Source organism: Brachyhypopomus gauderio, chromosome 2, assembly GCF_052324685.1.
Source record: "Brachyhypopomus gauderio isolate BG-103 chromosome 2, BGAUD_0.2, whole genome shotgun sequence".
NCBI classification, from domain to species: Eukaryota; Metazoa; Chordata; class Actinopteri; order Gymnotiformes; family Hypopomidae; genus Brachyhypopomus; species Brachyhypopomus gauderio.
This window is the reverse complement of record NC_135212.1, coordinates 20,909,271-20,930,790: the sequence shown is the minus strand read 5'-3', so window position 1 is coordinate 20,930,790 and position 21,520 is coordinate 20,909,271. Positions and strand designations below refer to the sequence as shown.

General features: G+C 43.0%; 4 protein-coding genes and 3 non-coding genes across 10 annotated transcripts; 6 read left to right on the top strand and 1 right to left on the bottom strand.

Moving 5' to 3' along the window:
- The first annotated feature begins 4,814 nt into the window (after positions 1-4,814).
- rps3 (ribosomal protein S3) lies at positions 4,815-8,289 on the top strand. Its single transcript, XM_076990820.1, has 7 exons — positions 4,815-4,950; positions 5,613-5,743; positions 5,883-5,976; positions 6,083-6,177; positions 6,487-6,674; positions 7,522-7,724; positions 8,229-8,289. The coding sequence occupies exons 1-6, from the start codon at positions 4,921-4,923 to the stop codon at positions 7,719-7,721; spliced, it is 738 nt and encodes a 245-aa protein (XP_076846935.1). The 5' UTR covers positions 4,815-4,920; the 3' UTR covers positions 7,722-7,724; positions 8,229-8,289.
- On the top strand, positions 6,240-6,383 carry LOC143508981 (small nucleolar RNA SNORD15). Its single transcript, XR_013129559.1, has one exon. It is a non-coding gene; the product is annotated as a small nucleolar RNA SNORD15 (small nucleolar RNA).
- LOC143508980 (small nucleolar RNA SNORD15) lies at positions 7,240-7,389 on the top strand. The gene has a single exon (XR_013129558.1). It is a non-coding gene; the product is annotated as a small nucleolar RNA SNORD15 (small nucleolar RNA).
- On the top strand, positions 7,965-8,112 carry LOC143508979 (small nucleolar RNA SNORD15). Its single transcript, XR_013129557.1, has one exon. It is a non-coding gene; the product is annotated as a small nucleolar RNA SNORD15 (small nucleolar RNA).
- Positions 8,290-8,431: 142 nt separating the features above from the next.
- Positions 8,432-10,391, top strand: kctd14 (potassium channel tetramerization domain containing 14). The gene is made up of 2 exons (XM_076990819.1): positions 8,432-8,690; positions 9,356-10,391. Exons 1-2 carry the CDS (start codon positions 8,604-8,606, stop codon positions 10,025-10,027), a joined length of 759 nt encoding a protein of 252 aa, XP_076846934.1. The 5' UTR covers positions 8,432-8,603; the 3' UTR covers positions 10,028-10,391.
- A 458-nt stretch (positions 10,392-10,849) lies between these two features.
- ints4 (integrator complex subunit 4) lies at positions 10,850-19,798 on the top strand. 2 transcript variants are annotated; one of them, XR_013125249.1, is made up of 23 exons: positions 10,850-10,995; positions 11,535-11,732; positions 11,914-12,031; positions 12,246-12,352; positions 12,632-12,835; positions 12,975-13,025; positions 13,121-13,209; positions 13,360-13,480; positions 13,581-13,652; positions 13,858-14,032; positions 14,138-14,343; positions 15,027-15,169; positions 15,773-15,888; positions 16,131-16,264; positions 16,345-16,511; positions 17,229-17,322; positions 17,506-17,586; positions 17,689-17,819; positions 17,930-17,989; positions 18,266-18,425; positions 18,532-18,719; positions 18,828-18,948; positions 19,381-19,518. XR_013125249.1 is itself a non-coding variant. In XM_076990813.1 (23 exons), exons 1-23 carry the CDS (start codon positions 10,942-10,944, stop codon positions 19,566-19,568), a joined length of 2,934 nt encoding a protein of 977 aa, XP_076846928.1. In that variant the 5' UTR covers positions 10,850-10,941; the 3' UTR covers positions 19,569-19,798. The 2 variants fall into 2 exon arrangements, 1 of the variants encoding a protein (XP_076846928.1); XM_076990813.1 differs by having other exon boundaries at positions 18,532-18,675; positions 19,381-19,798.
- Positions 19,799-19,817: 19 nt separating this feature from the next.
- Positions 19,818-21,418, bottom strand: aamdc (adipogenesis associated, Mth938 domain containing). 3 transcript variants are annotated; one of them, XM_076990818.1, is made up of 4 exons: positions 21,015-21,418; positions 20,578-20,716; positions 20,278-20,373; positions 19,818-20,109 (listed from the first exon to the last, which is right to left on the bottom strand). In XM_076990818.1, the coding sequence occupies exons 2-4, from the start codon at positions 20,707-20,709 to the stop codon at positions 19,969-19,971; spliced, it is 369 nt and encodes a 122-aa protein (XP_076846933.1). In that variant the 5' UTR covers positions 20,710-20,716; positions 21,015-21,418; the 3' UTR covers positions 19,818-19,968. The 3 variants fall into 3 exon arrangements, with proteins under 3 accessions (XP_076846933.1, XP_076846932.1, XP_076846930.1); XM_076990817.1 differs by having other exon boundaries at positions 20,578-20,721; positions 21,026-21,418; XM_076990815.1 differs by having other exon boundaries at positions 20,578-20,721; positions 21,015-21,288.
- Positions 21,419-21,520: the final 102 nt, after the last annotated feature.

Below are 21,520 nucleotides of genomic sequence, written 5' to 3'. Positions count from 1 at the left end.
AACAATATGTAAACATGTCTGATAAATATGTAGTGTATATCTGCAAGCCTTCAGTTAGGTGTCAGAATTGTTCGTTTGACCCAAACATCAAGCAAATATTGGTCGTACAACGAGTAAAAGACGGGAAAAGGGTGGGAATGTTTTACTTCTGTAAGACCCCTTCTGCTCTAGCTCTGTCTGAGACACTGTGCGTATACGTAGGTTTTGAGGATGGCTCTATTGGAATGTATGCTATTAGTGATCCAGAAGTAGGTTACATCAATTCCAGGGATAAATGTCAGAGCGCAAGACTAATGTCTCCAATTGATGAACCAGTGGTTTGGACACCCATGGCAAACCCTGACCTTATTTGGGTGGATGTAGTCTCTCAATTTCCATAAATATATTGTGGTAGCTACCACAGGCCCAAGAGAGGGACCAAGCAAGCACATTGTGCACCTTCCAGAGGATTGTAATTAGTTACATTTGGTTTGAAAATGTATGATTATTATTAGATATCATTTGATTGTGTGATTGGTTTCATTTTGGATTTGCCTTCCTCCTCTACTTATTAGTATACTTTTTATAGTGTTATGTGTCTGTCCATTTGGTTATTGATATTACATGCTATATTATTATAACAACCCACACTGTGAAACTGTATATCTTGACATGGAATAAAATATTTCAAAAAATATTTTCCTGTGGTTTAAAATTTGAGAACTTTCATATTGCAACTTCTACAAGCAGAGTTTCACAGTCATGAAGGAATAATGAGCACAATGAAATTATATTCTGGATTACTGCATCCCATCATATTGCAACTTCTACAAGCATTAATTAGTAAGATGCCAGCATGTTGAAAATTACCATAAAATGTTTTGCAAGAAATAATAGAACATAGATAGTTGGTCACAAACTGTAACAGCCATTATAATTCAGCCATTTTATGTTAATATGTCAGCATACAAATTAGTTTTACTGGTCCCCTGGTCTATTGCCTAAGGTAGATTTATTTTATTTATTAATTTAATTTGTATGGACATGTAGTAGTGGTTGTTAGTGGTTGAAGGAAGCAACCCACCAGATTTCTGACACTGCTTTTTATAGGCAGAACAACTCTATCACTCCACAGATACAGTCTTCTATTCGGGCCACTATTAATCATGCCATTTCAGCAAGAGACCTCCCTATTCTGCATGCAGTCGTATTGTAGATAATCCTCGCTGTAGATTCATAAGGAAAATAATCCTGGACATCAAATTGCATCTGCTGATGATTCTTGCCCTACAGAAATCATTTTCCAGTTTCTGGATGAAATTTTCAACCTATTATGTACATATGTTAAAGAATCATCACACAGGTTTAATATTCCAAAAAGAACTCTCCTACAGAGATTCTGTTAAGACGAGCTGAACTTGTGCTGAATTTCTTCACTTTTGACTAGAACCAGAGCCGGAGTGGCTAATTGGGAGGTTCGGGAGGATTCCCGATGGGCCGGCTCATGTCAATCTCTAGTTTGGGCCAATTGGGAGGGAAAAATAATTTTGGGCTGGATTTGGGCATGAAACTCCCAGGCTGAAAAAGTGGCCCACTCCGGCCCTGACTAGAAATATTCACAAATAAGAGATGTCAGAATGGGGACCAAAATGGGACCATCTTATGCCAACCTCTTTGTTGGATTTGTTGAGAAATTTCATTTCTTCATTCTCCAAGTTCCACCCAGTTCTTGATTATACATGGAAAATAGCACATCCTGGTATGACTCTCATTCCTATCTACAATTTAATTCTTCCCCTTCCAAGGCCTGCAAAAACTCAATTTCTCACTCGCAACTTCTCAGACTTAAACGCATTTGTAGTGACAATGAAGACTTGTTCCAGCATACCATTAAGATGCATGAACATTTCCAAAACTGGTTTTCCTGAGGAAGTCATAGATGCTCCTTTACTCGTGTGTTACCTATTCAGAGAGTAGATGCACTGACCTAGAAACAATCTACTGAGACAACAAGAAATCCTTTGGTTCTGACTTATCCCACAAATAAAATAGTGGCTAATGTTATACTTCAACACTTCAGGATCCTCCAGGATGAGAAGAGACAAGAACATTAAAGACATGCTCATCAAGACTGATTTTATTAACCATTCAGATTCCAACTGTGGTACTGTAGCCTGCAACCGATCTAGATGTGCTGTGTAAATTTATTAACACAACAACTAAAATAACTGGCATAAAAGAATAAATTGTTATCACTCATTCATCCTCATGCACCACAGCAGGAGTTGACTATTGCATTACTTGCAAGATGTAATCAGCATTACATTGGAGAAACCAAGAGAAAACTTGTTGATCGGGTTTTTGAACACCTTCAGACCATCAGGATTAAGGATGCGTGATTTTAATTCTAATGGACATTGTATTAATTACATCTGTTTGAATAGCCAGTTGATGTTATGCCAGCAATTAAATTAGGAAATTCAAAGAAAATGAACTGATCTACGCTCTTGGAACTTCAGAACCCCATGGAATGAATGTGATTATCTAAATGTCTATGTTTTCATATATATAAAAACTCGGGTGTGGGAAGAGTTCAGTGAGACCATGGAAATTGACTTTCGATCGGCTCCAAGAAGATTCTGTCAAAGCGGCAAGCAACTCAAGCGGTTCCTGCTCCGTCAGTTTGCATGGCCTACCACTTCGTGGCTGAGTTGCTGTCATTCCCAAAGACTTCAATTTTCTTATAATACAGCTGATCATTGACTGTGGAATATTTAGGAGCGAGGAAATTTCACGACTGGATTTGTTGCTCAGATGGCATCCTATCCTGGCATCCTGAAATTCACTGAGCTCCTGAGAGTGACCCATTCTTTCACAAATGTTTGTAAAAACCGTCTGCATGCCTAGGTGCTTAATTTTATTAACACAAACAGTGCCTTGTGCTCAGAACACTCAGACCATGTATCCACACAAACAAGCGATGAGAACGGATCAGAAAGTAGATGCACATTAAATCGATGAACATAACAAGACCCAAGTTCAGCACATTACGATAACAAGACGTTTACAACAAATGAACACACGCACACGACACCTCACCCACAGGAAATACATACATGGACATGACCAGACGCAAACTACACATATACACACACACACTTCCGAGGGGAGGGGTCAGGGGCTGTACCGTGACAATTTTAATTTCTCTTTAATGTTTTTCATTTCTACTCTTGTTTCTAAATTAAGAATGACCTTCCTGAGGCGATAAATCTCGGGTCATAATGAGGTCATAATGAGCTTTTCTTATCAAAATTCATGAATTGTGGGACAGACCCATGGCAAACAACTATTACTATTAGCCTACTACTATTACTGCACATTTAATTGTGTATTAAAGGTACTATATAAATATTTTGCCTTGCAATATTAATAAACCATGCATAAAACTATTAGCCTTTCAGAGGCAAGCTTGTTAAATTGGCTTTTAATTTACAAATATAAATTTCACCCCATCAGTCTTTACTTTGGAGCAATGAGCACATTACGGTAAGATCCCCTATCTCACATTTGTTGAATAACATTTTGTTGCTTCAATAACCATTGGATACGGACTCTCCCCTGTAAATTTGTTCTGAATCCCGTTAACATTTTATATTAATCTTTATTTGTATAGTGCCTTTCATACATCCAACTCAGTGTTTTACAGAATGAATAGAAGAAAATCATAAACGCTCTTACACCAGGGGTGCCCAATACGTCAATCGTGATCTACCGGTCGATCGCGAAGGAAGTGTGGGTCGATCGCAAAGGAAGTGTGGGTAGATTGCATGACATTAAAAAGTAGTGGATGAAGGCAGTGTATTATTTTGTATAAGCCTGCAACAACTACCATGTACAACATGCGTTTACCGTTATATATTTTAATAGTATGTTTTTTTTATTTTAAGGCTTAATAATTTTTTACTTTATTTTATTTGACAAAGAGACAGGTGAGGGAGATGGAGGTGTCTGAGATGAAGATGTTGAGATTCTCATTTGGAGTGACGAGGAAGGATAGGATCAGAAATGAATTTATTAGAGGATCAGCACATGTAGCATGTATTGGAGATAAAGTTAGAGAAGCGAGATTGAGATGGTTTGGACATGTACAGAGGAGGGAGGAGAGGTATATTGGTAGGAGGGTCTTGAGGATGGAACTTCCAGGCAAGAGGAGGAGAGGTAGAACTAAGAGGAGGTTTATGGATGCAGTGGTAGAGGAAATGAGAGTGGCTGGTGTGTCAGTGGAGGACATTCAGGACAGGGCCAGATGGAGGAGTTTGATCCGCTGTGGCGACCCCTAAATGGGAATTGCCGAAAGAAGAAGGATGAATGAACGCCGCTAAAAAGTAATTTTGTTTTGCATTATTATAGTAGGTAGATAATTTTGACTTGGTCATTTTATAAGTAGCTCACAAGCTGAAAAGTTGTGGGCACCCCTGTATTACACCAAACAGCTAAGTTCTTAACCACAGGGATGCAGACCTGTAGAAGTCCGTGTATTATTTTGTATAAGCCTGCAACATGCGTTTACCGTTATATATTTTAATAGTATGTTTTTTTTATTTTAAGGCTTAATCCTTTTTAACTTTATTTTATGTGATTCACATCGCAACATGTCACCTCTTTCTGAAACAAAATGAAGACAATGGCCCTTTAGATGTGTAGCCTTTTCAGTAGGCAACTCGCAACTGGCCAAGCCTAGAACTACTTGTAATTTAAATTATTTAAACCAAATATATGGTAATGACTGCAGGAAAGCAATTTCTACCTGGTAGACTTTTACTGAAATCGCACAAATACTACAGTACCCATCAGCACGAATGTGAAACGGAAGTGTTTCAATAATATAAATAAATTTCCGCCTTTTAACGCGGTCCTTTCCTGTCTGCGGCCTTCGTCAAGATGGCGGTGCAAATTTCAAAGAAGAGAAAGGTTAGTGGGATTTTCATCAAATTATACGCCAAAGCAGGATTCATCACAGTGAAATAAGGGTTGTATATTATTAACATGCGGCTTAGTAATAGTTGCTGGTGTTTAAATTGGTGTTTTCTTGCATCTTAAAGCTGGATTGTCATGGATGATACTAACTGCATCTAGAGGAACATGGCAGGCTGTTCTCAGACAGTTTAACTCATGGGGCGATGTACCATGTTGTCCAAAATAGAGGACTATTTTGTATTCATGCAGCTCTTAAAATTTGTCCGAATGATAATGCCGTTTACCTTTATCATACGAGCTACTTGGACCGGTGTGGTTAACCTACTAGTTGGCTAGCTAGCTATCCCAGATATTGCAGTGGTTTGGGAGCTAGCTAACGGTTAGCATTTGTAGACGCATTTTGACTTTACTGTCGGTTCTGTGTAAATTTTCTAACAATAATTGAGAAACAGTATATAGCTGACTGTCTTCTTAACGTTCACTTCAACACGGTGAATAAATAACTGCCTTTCATGTCAGTCAGGACGTTTATTTTCTCCAGTTTGTTGAGTGGCAAGTTAATGTGGCATGTCTACGTTATAATGTGCAACGGAAAATGACGCTTCATCAGTTTTCTCTGTTTAAATCGTATTCAGTTGAATGTGTTTTGTCATTAGTTTGTCTCAGACGGCATCTTCAAAGCCGAGTTGAACGAGTTCCTGACCCGTGAGCTCGCAGAGGATGGTTACTCCGGTGTTGAGGTCCGTGTCACACCAACAAGAACAGAAATCATCATCCTAGCCACCAGGTACGTCTTAAACTGGGAACTTACTAAAGACTAATTCTATTACGTAATTTTAATAGTTGAAGCACTCTTTATCCTCTCGTTTAGAGCAAAGCAATTAAACTAGCTATGCAAATCATAAAGAATAAAACTCTTTGTTTAGGACTCAAAACGTCCTGGGAGAGAAAGGCCGCCGCATTAGGGAGCTGACTGCTGTGGTGCAGAAGAGGTTTGGGTTCCCAGAAGGCAGTGTGGAGGTAAGACCAGCCAACATGTCAGAATACAGATAACCAATGTGTAGTGCCACCGGTTCTCTGTATTGTTAGAGCCGTATAGTAAACTGCCATGTGCTGGTTGTTTCAGCTCTATGCCGAAAAGGTTGCGACCAGGGGTCTGTGCGCCATTGCCCAGGCAGAGTCACTGCGTTACAAGCTGCTCGGAGGCCTGGCTGTCCGTAGGTGAGCCGCTGTCACACGTTATTCGTTCCCCTCTCTTGAGTTCACCTCTGGGCTTGCGTGACCTTCGGTGATGATACGATGACGAGTCGGAATGGAGCAGATTCTCTCTGAGGATTCTGGGTCAGGGTCACGTTCTGTGATTCTGGCCTCATCAAGAGTAGAACGTTCCTCCCGGTTGAAGACATTGAGGCATTTGTCTGAGAAGAGCGAAGCCAGTTGTGTTCTCCATCTCCCAGTTTCAGTCCGTTTATGTAGCGTGGTGTTTGATCGGAGTGTGGAAGTGTCTTGAGTGCGTTTGCCTCTTCTCAGGGCCTGTTATGGTGTCCTGCGCTTCATTATGGAGAGCGGGGCCAAGGGCTGTGAAGTCGTCGTCTCTGGCAAGCTCAGGGGTCAGAGAGCCAAGTCCATGAAGTTTGTGGATGGCTTGATGATCCACAGCGGAGATCCCGTGAACTACTATGTTGACACGGCTGTACGCCACGTCCTGCTCCGACAGGGTGAGTGCGGAGAGATTAAGGTGGAGTAAACACTGTATGTGCAATTCCTCAACGTTTAGAAGAACAGAGTTGTTGGATGTTTTGATGTTGATCATCAGAATTCATGTTCTCTTATTATACATGCAGTACGTTGCATCAGTATGTGGTGTTTCATTATATACACTTGTTCTGTGTCTCACCTGTGGAGCGTCACGCTGACTTGGATGTTAAGACCACTGAAGTAACTATAATAAAAGCAGGATTGTTATAGCAGTCAGCAAAATGACCTGTTTGGAAATAAATTCTAAATTTAGGTAGAGAAATTAGTTATACAGTTTTTTTCTATCTTAATTTATTCCAATTGTGCTAAGTAAAAGATTTTCCAGTTTGGTGCCAAGCATGCTAGCAATTAAAGCTTGAAGCATAAATGGTTGAAAGTATTGCATAAAACATACATTACACTGGTTATTGCAGATTCAATTAAGTAACTGGCAGTATTGCCAAAGTCATAATGATACAGGAGGTCTGAAGCATGAGGTTGACGGTAATGTTGGTATTGGCTAGACTTCAGTGATTCTGGGCAGTCCTTCAGTGATGATACGATGACGAGTCTGAATGGGACGGTGTCTGTCCAGGGCAAGCTGGGTCAGGGGTCACGTTCTGTGCTCCTGACTTCACTTCCTTGGAGCAGCATGTTCCCTTCACTTGAAGACATTGAGGCATTTGTCTGAGAAGGGCATAAATGAATATAGATTGGATCACTGTGTTTACCTGGATTATAACCAGTCAAGCTTATTTTCGCTATAAAAGGTCAGACAGTTAATGCTGTTTGGCTTTGGTAATGACCGATTTATGTACCCGTGTCCAGGTGTGCTTGGCATCAAGGTTAAGATCATGCTTCCCTGGGACCCCAGCGGCAAGATCGGCCCCAAGAAGCCTCTGCCTGACCACGTCAGCATTGTGGAGCCCAAAGAGGAGATTCTCCCCACCACCCCGGTGTCTGAACAGAAGGGGGCCAAACCCGAGGTCCCCGTCATGCCACAGGGACCTCCTGTGGCCACAGCATGAAGGGTAAGGGCATCAGGATGGCCACCATTTGACAAAGCTCATCAAGATGGCTCTTGAAGAGTTAGTTTAATATATCCAAGGTCTTGAGTCCAAGATTGAGTGCACAGAGATATATATATATATATATTTTTTTTTTCTTCTTTCCTGATGAATTGGAGTATAATGAGTGGATTAATGTAGGAAGGAATAAAGCCAGTAAATGTAATCTAGCCCACTTGAAGACTTTTCAGATGTGCACACACCCTTCAGTGATGATACGATGACGAGTCGGAGTGGGACGTTTTCTTTGAGAAGGTCTGGGTCAGGGGTCACGTTCTGTGCTCCTGCCTTCAGCTCCTCAGGGCAGAATGTTCCTTTCAGTTGAAGACATTGAGGCATTTGTCTGAGAAGGGTTTTGTTTTTTTTTCAACTGTATAGTTTTGGTATCTTTACAAAAGCTTTTTTGTTAATGGTCAATGAAGGTTGACGTCCCCTACCTGCGTATTCATTGTTTTCTATCTTTTCCAGGTGTTCACCATTGGATGATGAAAAACCTGTGATTCTGTACAAAAATAAAAAGATAAATATATTTTGCTGTTGTCATTTCTTCATGTCATGCCAGCTTTCTTTTTTTATGTATCTAATGATGGACTGAAATAAATGAAATGGGTATATTTAGTAAGAAGTGGGTTAACTTTGCTTTTTCTTTTGTGCTGCAAATACGTGTAAAGGGAGACTACAAGCCCCACTTGATTTACGTAACCCACAAACTGCAAAACGACCAAGTCATGAGCATCAAACGTCTTGGGTGTGGAATAGCACGTAAAAGTTGAAGCTGGAGGTTTGTTCAATGCGCTTAAACCACACCTCCGCAGAGACTCCAACCTGCTGCTGTATTAGTGCATGGGACAGGTCGACGCTGAAGTCTTAAAAATGAGCCTTCCCGAGTTGAAACCTTCAAGGAAACAAGCTGTTGACCCTCAGCAACTGGTAAGACGTTGGTGGGCTGTAAATTATGTAGTTGTAACCTAGTTTGTGTATTTGCGGTGGATATTGTATAGCAGCTGTTAACTACTGGTTTACCCCCTATGGGGAACACCTGGAAACAACTTTAGTCGTATTTGTCAGTGGCTTATGACATTTTTTATGACATTTAAAGTATGGCCTACGTTTACTGGTTATGCATGGTAAGGCGTCGACGGATGACAGTACAGCCGTGTACGTGGAGCAGGTGTCGGCTGAGAAAAGCAGTGAAGTGTTGCGTTGAGTTCGGACGTATTCGCGTGTGTTTCAACGGTAACGGTGCCTGCAACTCATTTTCTTGTCCTTCACACTCGAATGGTAATTCGAGCACAGAAGTACATAAAGGTTATATTTTGATCATTAAGAACTAAGGAATGTAAAGTGTTTCACAAAGTACAACCCTTAACGGCAAATAAATGAGTAATACATTTATTCCACAGATTTATAGTTTCATCTCGGTCCTGTGGTATAATGGCTACAGTGTGAGCTGTAGTGAGAAAGGGGGTTCGGACGGGAACATGCGCCATTATTCGAGGAAACTAAAGTAAAATATCGGGTTTCGGTGGTTTACGCGTAAAACCCTAAGACATGCCTGTGGAGTTGATTTTCTCTCTCTCTCTCTCTCTCTCTAGCACACTGTAGTTGTGCAGCTGAACGTCGGTGGTCAGATGTTCACCACCACCTTGGGGACTCTCCGCAAATTCCCCATGTCCAAGCTCGCCGACATGTTCAACGGATCGCCGAAGCTTCGTAAGGATGCCGAGGGTCGCTATTTCATAGACCGTGACGGGACATACTTCGGGTCGGTCCTCGAGTACCTCCGCACAGATGAGGTTCCCACCAAGCACTTGCTGGAGGTGCACAAGGAAGCCGTGCACTATGGCATAAAGCCTCTGGTGAAAGTCCTGGAGGAGACGCCCCGGTTGTTCGGTGAGACCGTGGGGAGGCAGCAGTTCTTGTCCCGCGTGCGCAATTATCAGGAGAACCTGGAGGTGATTGTGAGGGTGGCCAGGGCAGAAGCCATGGCCTCAAGATATTCTACCATAGTTATGTGTGTTCTAAGGACAGAGGACGATCTGACAAGGTACAATGATGCTCTGGACAGTCTCGACACTAAAAAAGAGTCAGTTGTGAGCTTTGGCCCATGGAAAGCTTCGGCAACTGTGGAGGATCTGCTGGATTGCATAAAAATGGATATAGAGGCAAAAGGGTATAAAGTGAGCCTTAAACCTCACAGCGCGGATAAGGGTTTTCTTTTTAAGAGCTATGATTTCTTTTATAAGCTAACATTCACTTGGTGGTGAATGTGTTTGTTGAAGTTCTTGTCCTGCTATATCCGAACAGAGGTAGCTCCATAGAATTGGCGGTATGAGTCTTTAAAAGATTCACAAACACTTAGATAAGAACTATGTGTCAGCTGTTAGTGTATAAGACCCACCTATGTTACTGGCGCCTGGTGACTGGGAGTCTATCTATTCAGAACCTTTGTTGATAGTTGTGACCACCCTTGTTTAATATTGACTCTAGTTTATATTTGACATTATATGCTCACTACAAATGTATCTTACTGATGTTTTACCACAGGGCTTCTAAAAATGTCATTACTAGCAACTAGGCAGCTGATTCATACCAGTGTAAGAATGTAATAAAAGTTCTGTTGTAATTTGAGTGGTCGTAAATGCATGTTTATCATCATCTTAAGTTCTGATGAATTCATATGTAATGGGCTCCTTCTCCATTAGGTTACCCTTAATGTTTACCATTCAAATTCCACAAAAGAGTAATTTTCTGGGAGACATACACAGTCCTGATCAATGATTAGTCAGAAATAACACATTATAATTAATTATAGTTTACCACAGTTTTGTATTGTGATGACTATATGCAATGTGCATTGTTTGGTTTGGGGAAGCTTGATAATAATATTCATTGTTTAACGAATGTTTTGATACACATTTATGAAACAAACCACTGACATGTTTAACTATACAACTAACATAAGAAAAAAATAGTCAATAAATAATACCTACTTTACTGCACTGTAGATGAATATCACGTTGAGGCAGTCTGTCAAACTACAACAGTTTCTCTTTTTGGACACATGGTGTCGATATGGGTACAAACCTGTGTTAACTACGCTCATCGAGGAAGAATGGCTACGGAAGGTGATATGGGACATTCTTAATGAGTCTATTCCGTTGCTACTGAGGACTGTAGTATGGCAGCTCATTTGAAAAAACGGGTTTATGAAGAATTTTCCAAAGTTGTACAGGTAAAAAACACAATATGGAACAGAAAGGATAAATGTGATACAAAGTTCATGACATGGTTAGCTGGCTAGGTTATATTTTTCGTTACCATGCTAACACGGTTAGCTGGCTAGCTAACTAGTGATTATGCGTTTAATGGCGCTACATTACTCTTACATTACTACATTACTAAAACCTACGAAGGGTTAGAACCAGTATGACAGGCGAATCAATATCAAACTCTGGCAGTGTTGTGTATGATGAGATATACATTCATTCTCAGTATGCATTTCATGTATATCCAGGAAATAAAAGTCTTTATTTACAGGGGTGAGAGCCAAATACGTTTGAGATAGGCGACCTCATCCTTCTCAAAACTACTGACGTTCATTTTTAATGTCTAGCGTAGCAAAATCACTGGGTTTTGTTTCTGCCGCACAACGTTTCAGTGTCTGACATGTATCACAGAGTGCTTGCAATATATTACTAGCAACGCGTATGTTATTTTGTTATGCGCAGAATTATAATGAATTTTGTTAGCATAATTAATATTTTCTCCCAGCAACAACCTCATGAGGAGGTGCCGGCCAAGAAGCTTCGGCTAACCAAGCCTAGTAAATCGGCAGCGCTACACATCGACCTCTGCAAAGCCACCAACCCCACAGACGCCCTGCAGTATCTTCTGAGTTTTGCTCGCAAGCCGGTGGAGGCAGAAAGTGTGGAGGGCGTCGTGCGCATTCTGCTGGAGCACTACTACAAGGTCTTTTAAAAGTCTTTCATAAAAAGAAATGTTTAGGGGGGCAACACCTGTGCAAATAGCGAATTCCCACCATGTTTTGATAAGACCCATGTCCAGAGTTTTTTGGTGTAGATTTGTGACGGTGAAAAATTGTTTCTGTGTGTTGTGTGGGCGCTTGTTTATAACTCGTGTTATTTTCCAGGAGGTAGATAACTCGGTCAGACTGAAGATTGCATCTCTGCTTGGTCTGTTGTCCAAAACTCCTGGTTTCTCTCCTGACTGTATTGTAGATGATGTCATAAGCACCCTTAACAATGATAGTAAGTTACATCGATGAACATTATGTTGTCTAATTTGGCTGTAAATTCATCTGAGACCTTGTATGTCCTTGTATTGTCATGTGGGTATCACTGTTTACTCTCTGAATCCCCGCTTACAAAAGATTATGCCACTTTGCACCAACAATTGTAATAGATTTGGAAGTTTAGATACCTCACTGTGCTTGACGAGATGTTCTCACTGTTTTGCTTTTAGAGTCTAAACAGGTGCTAGCACAGCTGTTAGACACACTGCTGGTCATAGGAACACACCTTCCAGAGAACACCACAGTGACTCAGAGGCTTATCGACGTGGCATGCAAGGTTGTTGCTATTAAGCATTTATTTATTTTACTTAGTTACATTAATTTATGTTACTTTGTTTCATTACTTTGAGTAAGAAAAAAACAAATAAATCAAGGCAACATTTTCCTGAAATTAGAATCAACTTGTCACTTTAGAAGCATATCAGAACAGTAAATTATGTCACAGCAATCTATGTAGCACCCACCATACATATTTCTTATATGATGTCTATGGGCAAACTCGGCCCTGTACAGAATGCTTGCCTGTCATTAAAAACATCCATCTGTTCTCCTCCAGCATCTAAACTGCACCTTCTTCGGGGTGCGTAATAAGTGCCTGCAGCTGCTGGGCTGTCTGGGTACTGTGGATAAGCCTCTGAGTAAAGAGAGCGAGCCTGGTGCCAGCTCCACTGCCACGCCCCCGCGGGACGTCCTCAGCCTGATCAGTGACTACTTCAGCGACCAGGATCCCCGCGTTCGCACCGCGGCCATTAAAGCTACAGTAAGCGGCGTCAGCACTGCTAAACCTTCACTGCTCCCGCCGTGTGAAGGCTCACAGAAGCTATTTGCAGCCTCTGATTTAATCAGATGTATCGACGCATCAGATGTTCAAACAAACCTCCTCCTTTTTGCATCCATAGCTGCAGCTGCACGAAAGGGGGATGAAACTCCAACAAACCATATACAACCAGGTAGGGCTTGCTGCCACTCACATGCTTAATTATAGGCGTAAGCACACCCTGATGCACATCTAAGTAACAGTTCCCGCCTCGTGTGTGTCTTGCAGGCCTGCAAGCTTTTGAGTGACGATTATGAGCAGGTGCGCTCAGCAGCTGTGCAGATGGTGTGGGTGCTGAGCCAACTTTACCCCGAAAGGTAGAGTCATTTTCAGCCATTCTTCAACCATCCACCATCTTGTACACTGGCTCGCATGGTGTGCTGTTTTATGACACACAGTGCCGCTGACATGAACGCAATCTCTCTCTATCTCTCTCCCTCTCCCTTCTGCTTTGCCATTGCACACAGCATCGTCCCAATTCCCTCGTCCAACGAGGAAATCCGACTGATAGACGACTCGTTTGGGAAGATCTGTCATATGGTCAGCGATGGCTCCTGGGTAGTCAGGGTGCAGGCCGCCAAGCTGCTGGTGGGGGTTTTGTTGTTTGTTTGGGTTTTTTCTGATACTCCACCACGTAGTCTGCAGTCTCTGCTTACATCTTTCCAAATTGCCTTATTTTCATTCCCAGGGTTCCATGCAGCAGGTGAGCCCGCATTTCCTGGAGCAGACACTGGACAAGAAACTGATGTCGGACCTCAGGGTATGATTAAACATGCGTGTATTAATAACTTAAGCCATTCCTTCTGTTAGCATAACTGCTCTTACTAATAAACCATTTGCCCCTTGCTGACAGTTTAAGGACCTCTTTGTAAATTTTGTAGACTATTGCTATGTGAAACTGTAATTTGTATATTTTGGCATTATATTTGTGCCGTTTGAATCCTTTCCACCCATCCACGATATAGCGGAAGCGCACAGCGCACGAGCGAGCTAAAGAACTCTACACTTCCGGAGAGTTCTCCTCGGGCCGGCGCTGGGCAGATGACGCGCCCAAAGAAAAGGTGGACACGTCGGGCGTGAACCTCATTGACTCTGGCGCCTGCGGAGCGTTCGTGCACGGCCTAGAAGACGAGATGTACGGTGCGTACGAGACCTTCTGAGATCTTCTCCCGAGATCCTGCTGCAGCCAGATGCTTCGCCGCAATGCCCAGACGCTGATTCTCCTGCGTGGTTTGCTCCCGACAGAGGTGCGGACGGCGTCCGTGGAGGCGCTGTGCACCCTGGCCCAGTCCTCTCCCAGCTTCGCGGAGAAGTGCCTGGACTTCCTGGTGGACATGTTCAACGACGAGATCGAGGAGGTGCGGCTACAGTCCATTCACGCACTGCGTCAGATTTCCATCAACATCACACTGAGAGAAGACCAGCTGGACACAGTACTGGCCGTGCTGGAGGTACTGCAGGCCGCCCACAAACACGCTAACGTACCCTGATTGTCCATAATGTTGGTGACATCTGTCTTATTGGGGACATGTACCTGCTGATTGGCTCCGATATGTTGTAAGACCAGCTGTATGCTGTCCTCACTGTACAGTTTTACACAGCAGTTAGTCTACTGTAGCATGTTGTGATCTGTGGCATGGCAAAATACTATTTTCTACCTATTATGTACACATGCAAGTTATTGCTAATGATTTGTATACTCAGTACATACTTGCTAAAGCAACTGGTTTAACTAGTTTGGATTTGCTTAAATAAATTATATCTGTATTAAAATTCCAACTTGCCACTTTTTTATCTGCAAGACTCGTGCAGTATGAAGTATTTAAGGAAGCAGTGTGTAATTTTTCCCAATGATTCTTCTTCACATTATACATCAGCCATTGTTGACATCTGGTAGCCTGGTCGTTTCAAAGGTTCTGTACTAAATCTCTTTAAAACATGGCTGGCCGATTCCCACTTAATCCAGCAACAACTGGTTAATTTGTGGAATACAAAGCAAATGTAGTCTTCACTTCATGTGACCTGTACTTTAAAGATTTTCATACTTTTTGGTAGCAAAAATGACTTCCTTCTCATTCATCACATATTGGGGGCTTTTTTCATGACTCTTAAAAACATCTGTTCTTACCCTCAGGACTCCTCGCGGGACATCCGAGAGGCCCTGCACGAGCTGCTGTGTTACACTAACGTGTCAACTAAAGAGTGTATCCAGCTGGCCCTGCTGGAACTGTTGAAGAACCTCACCAAGTACCCAACCGACCGCAACTCGGTGTGGAAGTGAGTCTGGAAATAGCACCACTGACTACACCGCGCTTAGTTGGGGGCTTACCGGCTGGTTGTCTTGACGGCTCTACTGCAGGTCTGGTGAAAACTGGAAAATGTTTGAAATCAGAAGCAGCCCTTTTCAGACCTGGAAAAGATTGAGATTACCAAAAGATTGAGGTTTACTTTGTACTCATAAAATAAAATTGAGACTCGAGATTCTAAATTGGAAAAAAATGGGGTAAAAAGCCTGTGTATGTATATGTGTGTAATTAATATATATAAAGTATTTTCCTCTTATAATGTTGACTCCAGCATATCACACTTGAAGGAGCATATGGTTTTTCCACCATATATTTTCCACCAGAATGTTTCCTATGTGACACATGCTATGTGACACTCAACATACAAACACCACTTGGCTCACAAAGATGAGCACAGGACAGGACTAACTCTCATGACATATACATAGCACATAACAAGCGTGTAACATATTAGACTGAGGAGACGTGTGAACATGTACCTAAACAACCACACCCACAGGAAGTACATGTATACCAACACAGACTACACAAACACGTCCCCCACCCCCCCGTGTGCTCTCCTGTTCTCCTGCAGATGTTTGAAGTTCCTTGGTGCTCGCCACCCCACTCTGGTGTTGCCCATCGTTCCCGAGCTCCTGAGCACACACCCCTATTTTGACACTCCTGAACCGGACATGGACGACCCAGCGTGTATCCTGACCAGCTCGGTCCTGCCTCACGAGAGATCAGGGGAGCAGAACTAGCTATACAACAGATCTTTACTTGGGCGTGGAGCATCATGGATACTGTCATCTCTACCAGTACCGTGATCATGAATATCATTAACTCTTGAGTGATCACAAGAAACTTCATGTTCAGTTCAAATGGGTCGTCATGCGATTTCCAATTGATTTTCCTTTGTATGTGTGCTTTCCTGAACTGCAGTTGATCAGATATTGCTGTGTTAGTGCTAGTGTTTAATGCGGCAAAGTCTTGCCCCACTATGCCAGCTCTGTTCTCAGACCACACCTTCCGCCACTACGCCTACCTGCGTGACAGCCTTTCCCACCTGGTGCCTCAGCTCAGAGTGAGCACTGCCTCTTTATTCTTTATGGCGCTAAAGAGATGGTTCGCCTGTCTCCTTCATCTTCTGCCTCACTCACTCAGTTACCAGGCAGGAAGCAGGTGGCGGGCTTGGGCTCCGAGACGTCCGGGCTCGGATCCAGCAGCCTGGAATCAGCACAGCACTTCCTGCAGGAGAGCCTGGCCCGGGTCAGCACCCTGCAGAACCTGGACTCACCCGGGGCTCAAGAGCTTCTGCACTTCACTATCAGGTCGGAAATGTGCCATTAAACCAGGAGATGGCAATCTTCCCAGAAAAACATCACAATTTTTTTTTTTTGAACACCCAGTCACGATCCATGATCCTAATTGCAATCTTTCTTCCAAATTTTGTACTGTGTAGATTACCCAGATTTGAAGCAGTCTGTGGGCTGTTTCCACCATTTAAAGCACAGTACAGCAATGCTTAAATCCCACATTGTACACTGCTTTAAATAGCACCATATCCTTAGCTAGATGGAATGAGACAGTCTCAGTCGCCTCTTTCACTCTTGCTGTTTCTATCGTTTTTCTAATGATCTAATACATGCACCAGTGATATCTGTTTGTTTCGGGGCCTCACGAGATACAGATGAGTGGGGAGGGTACGTCTGGCAGATAAGGTGGTTGAATAGATTTGTCGTATTACCTCTAATCAATGCCCAACAAAGTTTATAGATAACTGTGATTTGAGAAATCTCACAGTAGACTTTCACATTGAAAGTTTTGTAAATGCGTGAGTGAGACACGTGGTACAATATGCCAATCAGCATGGTCTTCTCATAAGCAATCGTTTTGTTGGTTTTAGAGCGTAGCATATGGATCCACTTTATCATCAGCCATTGATGTTTTTGTGAAGTTTCTTCAGATCGCATTTCCTGACATTGAGTACAGAGCCGGTTCCCACAGCATTTACGGGCCACATGCTGATATCTTGCCCTCCCCCACAGAGACCTGCAGAGGCTGGGGGAACTCCAGACGGAGCTGGCTGGGTCAGCGGACTTCTGCGCCACTTACTTACACTGTCAGCTTCTCCTTATGAAGGTCTGTGTCTAGATGAGCTTTGACAGGAGCTGTGCACATTACTGTATCACTTCATGGGTTATTCATGATGGGGATCGATTAGCAGTGGCTGCAGCAGTAGCGCAGGCTTTTCCCACTGAGTGGCAGTAATCTACCTCAGATGTTGCATATAGAATGAGAATATCTTTCTTGCTTATCTCTCAGGCTCTGCAGGAGAAACTGTGGAACATGGCTGTGCCTCTTTGTCTGAAACAGAATGCTATGGCATCAACCGCTGCTCAGCAGGTACACACACACACACACACACACAGTTGTATGAAGAGTTTGCTCCAGTGTGTAATGCAAATACATGCATAAAATATTTGTGGGTATGCATGTGTCCGTTAGATCTTAGAGGAGACATACAAGTTGGAGTTCCTGTATGGTGGCCTGGAGGTGCGTCAGGTGGCCACTATTCACAATGTGCGGCTACAGGCCAAGGCTCTGCAGCTCATTCTCACTGCCCGTACCAAACGAGGGTCAGCATTCACCCACACACACACACACACACACACACACACACACACCCTTCCTATCGGCCGCATTCCGACCTTGGTGTTGGACTAACTAAACCTCCTTCCCACTCCAGAGTTGAGACTCTCCTCGTACTGTGTGAGAAGTTCCTGCAGGAAGTGGAAGCATTCCAGAGGTGTGTTTCACATGGGACCATTATGGCAAGAGACTCATGAATATTTGTGTCCCCAATAAAAGCATTTCAGTAATTACATTGCTGATAAGATGCAATTACAATTATGAGTACACACAGGAAGTGCCATCTGAAATTACAAGTCATTGCTATGTAATTACTGTCTTACTCTGGCAGTTCTTGATCTTAAATAGCAGGATGAAACTTCACCTCAGCTCTGTCATGGCAAGAGCAGTCAATTCTCTTTTTGCCCTGCCCCACACCCCTCACCCGAAACAGGCTCTTCGTCACAGAGCTGCCCCACTTTCAGGACAGTTTTGTGGAGAAACTTCTGGAACTCATGCCCAGACTTGTGGCTTGTAAACCACTGGACCTAGTGAAGATCCTCCAGACCACTCTGAGACAAAGCAGATTCATCCACCTCAAACTCCCTGAACAGGTGTGCTCAGACTCCGACATGATTGCCTGAAATTGATCATGCGTTACGTAGCACATAGCACCGCCCCTTTGGCCTCTCATTGCCTGGCTTTCTTTTGGGTTTGCAGATCCACCGAGCTTTGGCAACCATCATCGAGCCCACAGGGGAGTCAGACAACCCGCTGCGCTTCACGTCTGGCCTGGTAGTGGCACTAGACATTGATGCCACCCTGGAACATGTGCAAGAGCCCCAGTCAACAGTCAAAGTGCAGGTCTTGGTTCCGTTTATGACAGATCAGCATTTTATGCTTATGTGGTATGAGTGTTGCTCTAGAAAATTGGACCTTTTTGTTTTGTTTTTTTTTCTTTTTTCACGTTGTTTTGAGTCTGCATTTTTAACCTCGCCTGTCTTCCCACCCTCTAGGTACTCTACCCAGATGGACAGTCTCACATAATTCATCCCAAACCTGGAGATTTTAGGACACCTGGACCCGGGAGGGTACGACTAATCACTCAGGTGTATCTGTCCCACTCAGCCTGGACAGGTGAGAGTATTCCCAGTGGCCCAATACATTTTTGTCATTTGAGCCAATAACTACATATTAGACAAGCTGGTTTTCAGTGTTAGTGTTTTTTATTAGTACAATTTCTTTGAAGGAAAAGTTCTATTCATAATAGGAATTATCATGCCATGCAGAATGAAATCCTAGCACACCCACAGATATAAATAGAAATGCATCCAGGCTGGGGAATCTTCCTCTGGCCAGACTTATTTTGTATTTGTGCATGCGGTGACTTCAGCAGTACTTTTAAACTGACTTTTAAAGTCAGGCCATTCTTCAGAATGCAACTAAAGTATAGAGAAGCATTTACAACTAATTTTTCAAATTGCTGTAGAACACGCATGCCAGATATTGGGTAATCCTCTGACTTTTGACATGCCCGAGTTTAGCGCTCTCCCCGTTCCTGACTTTCAGAGCCATGCCAGATCGAGGTGAGGTTACTCTTAGCCTACAGTTCCAGCAGCAGCAAGCTGGCCGCTTCCAAGCCAGCCTGGAGTGAGAGCACGGAGGGCCTGCCTACAAGCGAGAACCTCATCGAGGGCACCATCAACCTCAGCAAGCCTGTCAAGGTGTTCATCATGCCAAAACCTGCTCGCCGATAACCCAGGACAGGAAGGAACAAGGAAACAACACGGGAACCGTGTGTTCCACAAAGGCAAAGACTACTGAACTAATCAGTTTTTGTTTCTTTAACAGTGCTTTATTTTTTTCAAAAACAAAAACGGAAATAATACTACGGAATAATAATACGGAAGTAATAATGATTCCATCATCTGTAGTTTTACATTTAAATAAACACTTGCATTGAATTAAAGGGTTACTTTTAGGAATACTTCAAACATTTAATAGCGTTTTTCTTCAATAACAAAGGAAAACCATATACCTTTTTTGGCAGCTTTTTTTTTTTAGGTTTTTGTCCTTGTGCCCGTGAAATATTAAATAACTATTATTAAATTAACTTAAATTTAAGGCACTGGTACTGTGTGTGTGGCTGGAGCATCTTCAGCAGGTGGAGTGAAAGACTCCTCCCACTTTAGCCCCCTGTCCAGCCAGGTTGTTGTACTCCTTCACCGCCTTCTCCGTCTGGAGCACCTTCACGTACACACCCTGCTTCTTCACGTACTCCACGGTAGAGGAAGGCACCTGGGGCAGAAACACTCAAACATTATCCATCATGCACTGGAACCATCCAGAATCTGTAATGATTGGTGTTGGGTGAGCACAGAGCACTCCAAAATGGCTGGGGAGTCGAGTGGCTGGTGTTAGTCTCTTGATGTGGTTATGTTGTAAAGGCCTAGTTGTGTGAATCACCTGCAATGCTTCACTCATTCCTCTGCCTATGACCAGTGTCTCAACACCTTTCTTAAGGATTTCCTCCAGATCTGCTGGCTGGACACCTGGATAATGCTAAGAGAAGCATGGGAGTTAAAAGTGAGTAACAAGAAGCTCAGTGTCTGGAATATTGTGAATATAAATCGTTTTTGACTATTATGCCATTTCTAATGTAATCTCCGATATTCCAAAAGCATGCGAATTCTGCAAATTCTCTGCATAAAAGTTTCCACAGTAATACATTTTAAACTCAGGCCACGAGCGGTAAACATTACTCACATCTGTACCGGTCTCTCTCCAGTTCCATTCGCGACTGCCCCCTGGCCACACTTTGCAGTCTTTATAAGTAGAAGAACAACCCTTCACCTTCATGTGGCCCCAGGACAAGGATGCGATTTCTGGGGATGACATGATTCCTCTATACTAGAACAGAAGAATTCGTTACATGACTTTGTGCTAAACACGCATTTAACGTTGGCGCAGCTGGTTCAGCAAAAATGAATCGGTGGAATGCATGAAGTTGCATGTATTTATTCAGAGATACCGCAGTCAGCGAACATATCGACCATTTATTTGTACGTATAAGTAACGACGGTGAACTTTTACTGTCTAGATAAAATCCAGAATCTTGTTTATGCGATCAGGAGAAAGCAGTCCAGTAGTCCACAACAACCGCGACAGATTGCATGCAAAGAAAATTGACGTCTCGGATATACCTGCAAAATACCTCAATGGTTAGAGTCTTTTACGCGACAACTCGCAAATCAGTACGATTTCTGCAGGGATCAATCTCTTGCTTTGCCCAGCAATTCGATCTCGGTTGTAACTGCAGAGGTTTAACAACAAATATGTCCGGGTCTGCCGAACACACCCACTCCAGCGTCATGCACCAGTATCCAATGTGAGGAGGCAGTACCGGCCCAGCCACTGCTGCAGACGGCATGGGTCTCATCCTCTTCCCTGTCACGAAGGGTTCATGAAAATGATTATTGGTCATTAATACCCTCCAATGATTAAAATACAGACATCACAGTCACTTGCGTTTCACTGGTGTTGAAGTTAAAAGGCTGCCGCACCCCCTTTTGAAAACGAAGCACAATGATAATCATACACTTAACATACTTAACCATTCAAATTGCATTTGGTTTAACATGTTGCATTAAGTGGAAGTCCCAGTCCCCGCACGCGCGCCCGCACGCGCCCCCCGTGGTCCGCGAGCGCT

Coding starts and splice junctions, on each gene's coding strand:
- ints4 (XM_076990813.1), top strand. CDS start 10,942: ATGGCAGCTCATTTGAAAAAACGGGTTTATGAAGAATTTTCCAAAGTT. Junction 13,210..13,359: donor AGCCAACTTTACCCCGAAAG/GTAGAGTCATTT, acceptor CATTGCACACAG/CATCGTCCCAATTCCCTCGT. Junction 16,512..17,228: donor CTTCTGCACTTCACTATCAG/GTCGGAAATGTG, acceptor CCTCCCCCACAG/AGACCTGCAGAGGCTGGGGG.
- aamdc (XM_076990818.1), bottom strand. CDS start 20,709: ATGTCATCCCCAGAAATCGCATCCTTGTCCTGGGGCCACATGAAGGTG. Junction 20,374..20,577: donor GGAGAGAGACCGGTACAGAT/GTGAGTAATGTT, acceptor TGCTTCTCTTAG/CATTATCCAGGTGTCCAGCC. Junction 20,110..20,277: donor GAATGAGTGAAGCATTGCAG/GTGATTCACACA, acceptor TTTCTGCCCCAG/GTGCCTTCCTCTACCGTGGA.
- kctd14 (XM_076990819.1), top strand. CDS start 8,604: ATGGGACAGGTCGACGCTGAAGTCTTAAAAATGAGCCTTCCCGAGTTG. Junction 8,691..9,355: donor CTGTTGACCCTCAGCAACTG/GTAAGACGTTGG, acceptor CTCTCTCTCTAG/CACACTGTAGTTGTGCAGCT.
- rps3 (XM_076990820.1), top strand. CDS start 4,921: ATGGCGGTGCAAATTTCAAAGAAGAGAAAG. Junction 4,951..5,612: donor AAATTTCAAAGAAGAGAAAG/GTTAGTGGGATT, acceptor TTTTGTCATTAG/TTTGTCTCAGACGGCATCTT. Junction 6,675..7,521: donor CCACGTCCTGCTCCGACAGG/GTGAGTGCGGAG, acceptor ACCCGTGTCCAG/GTGTGCTTGGCATCAAGGTT.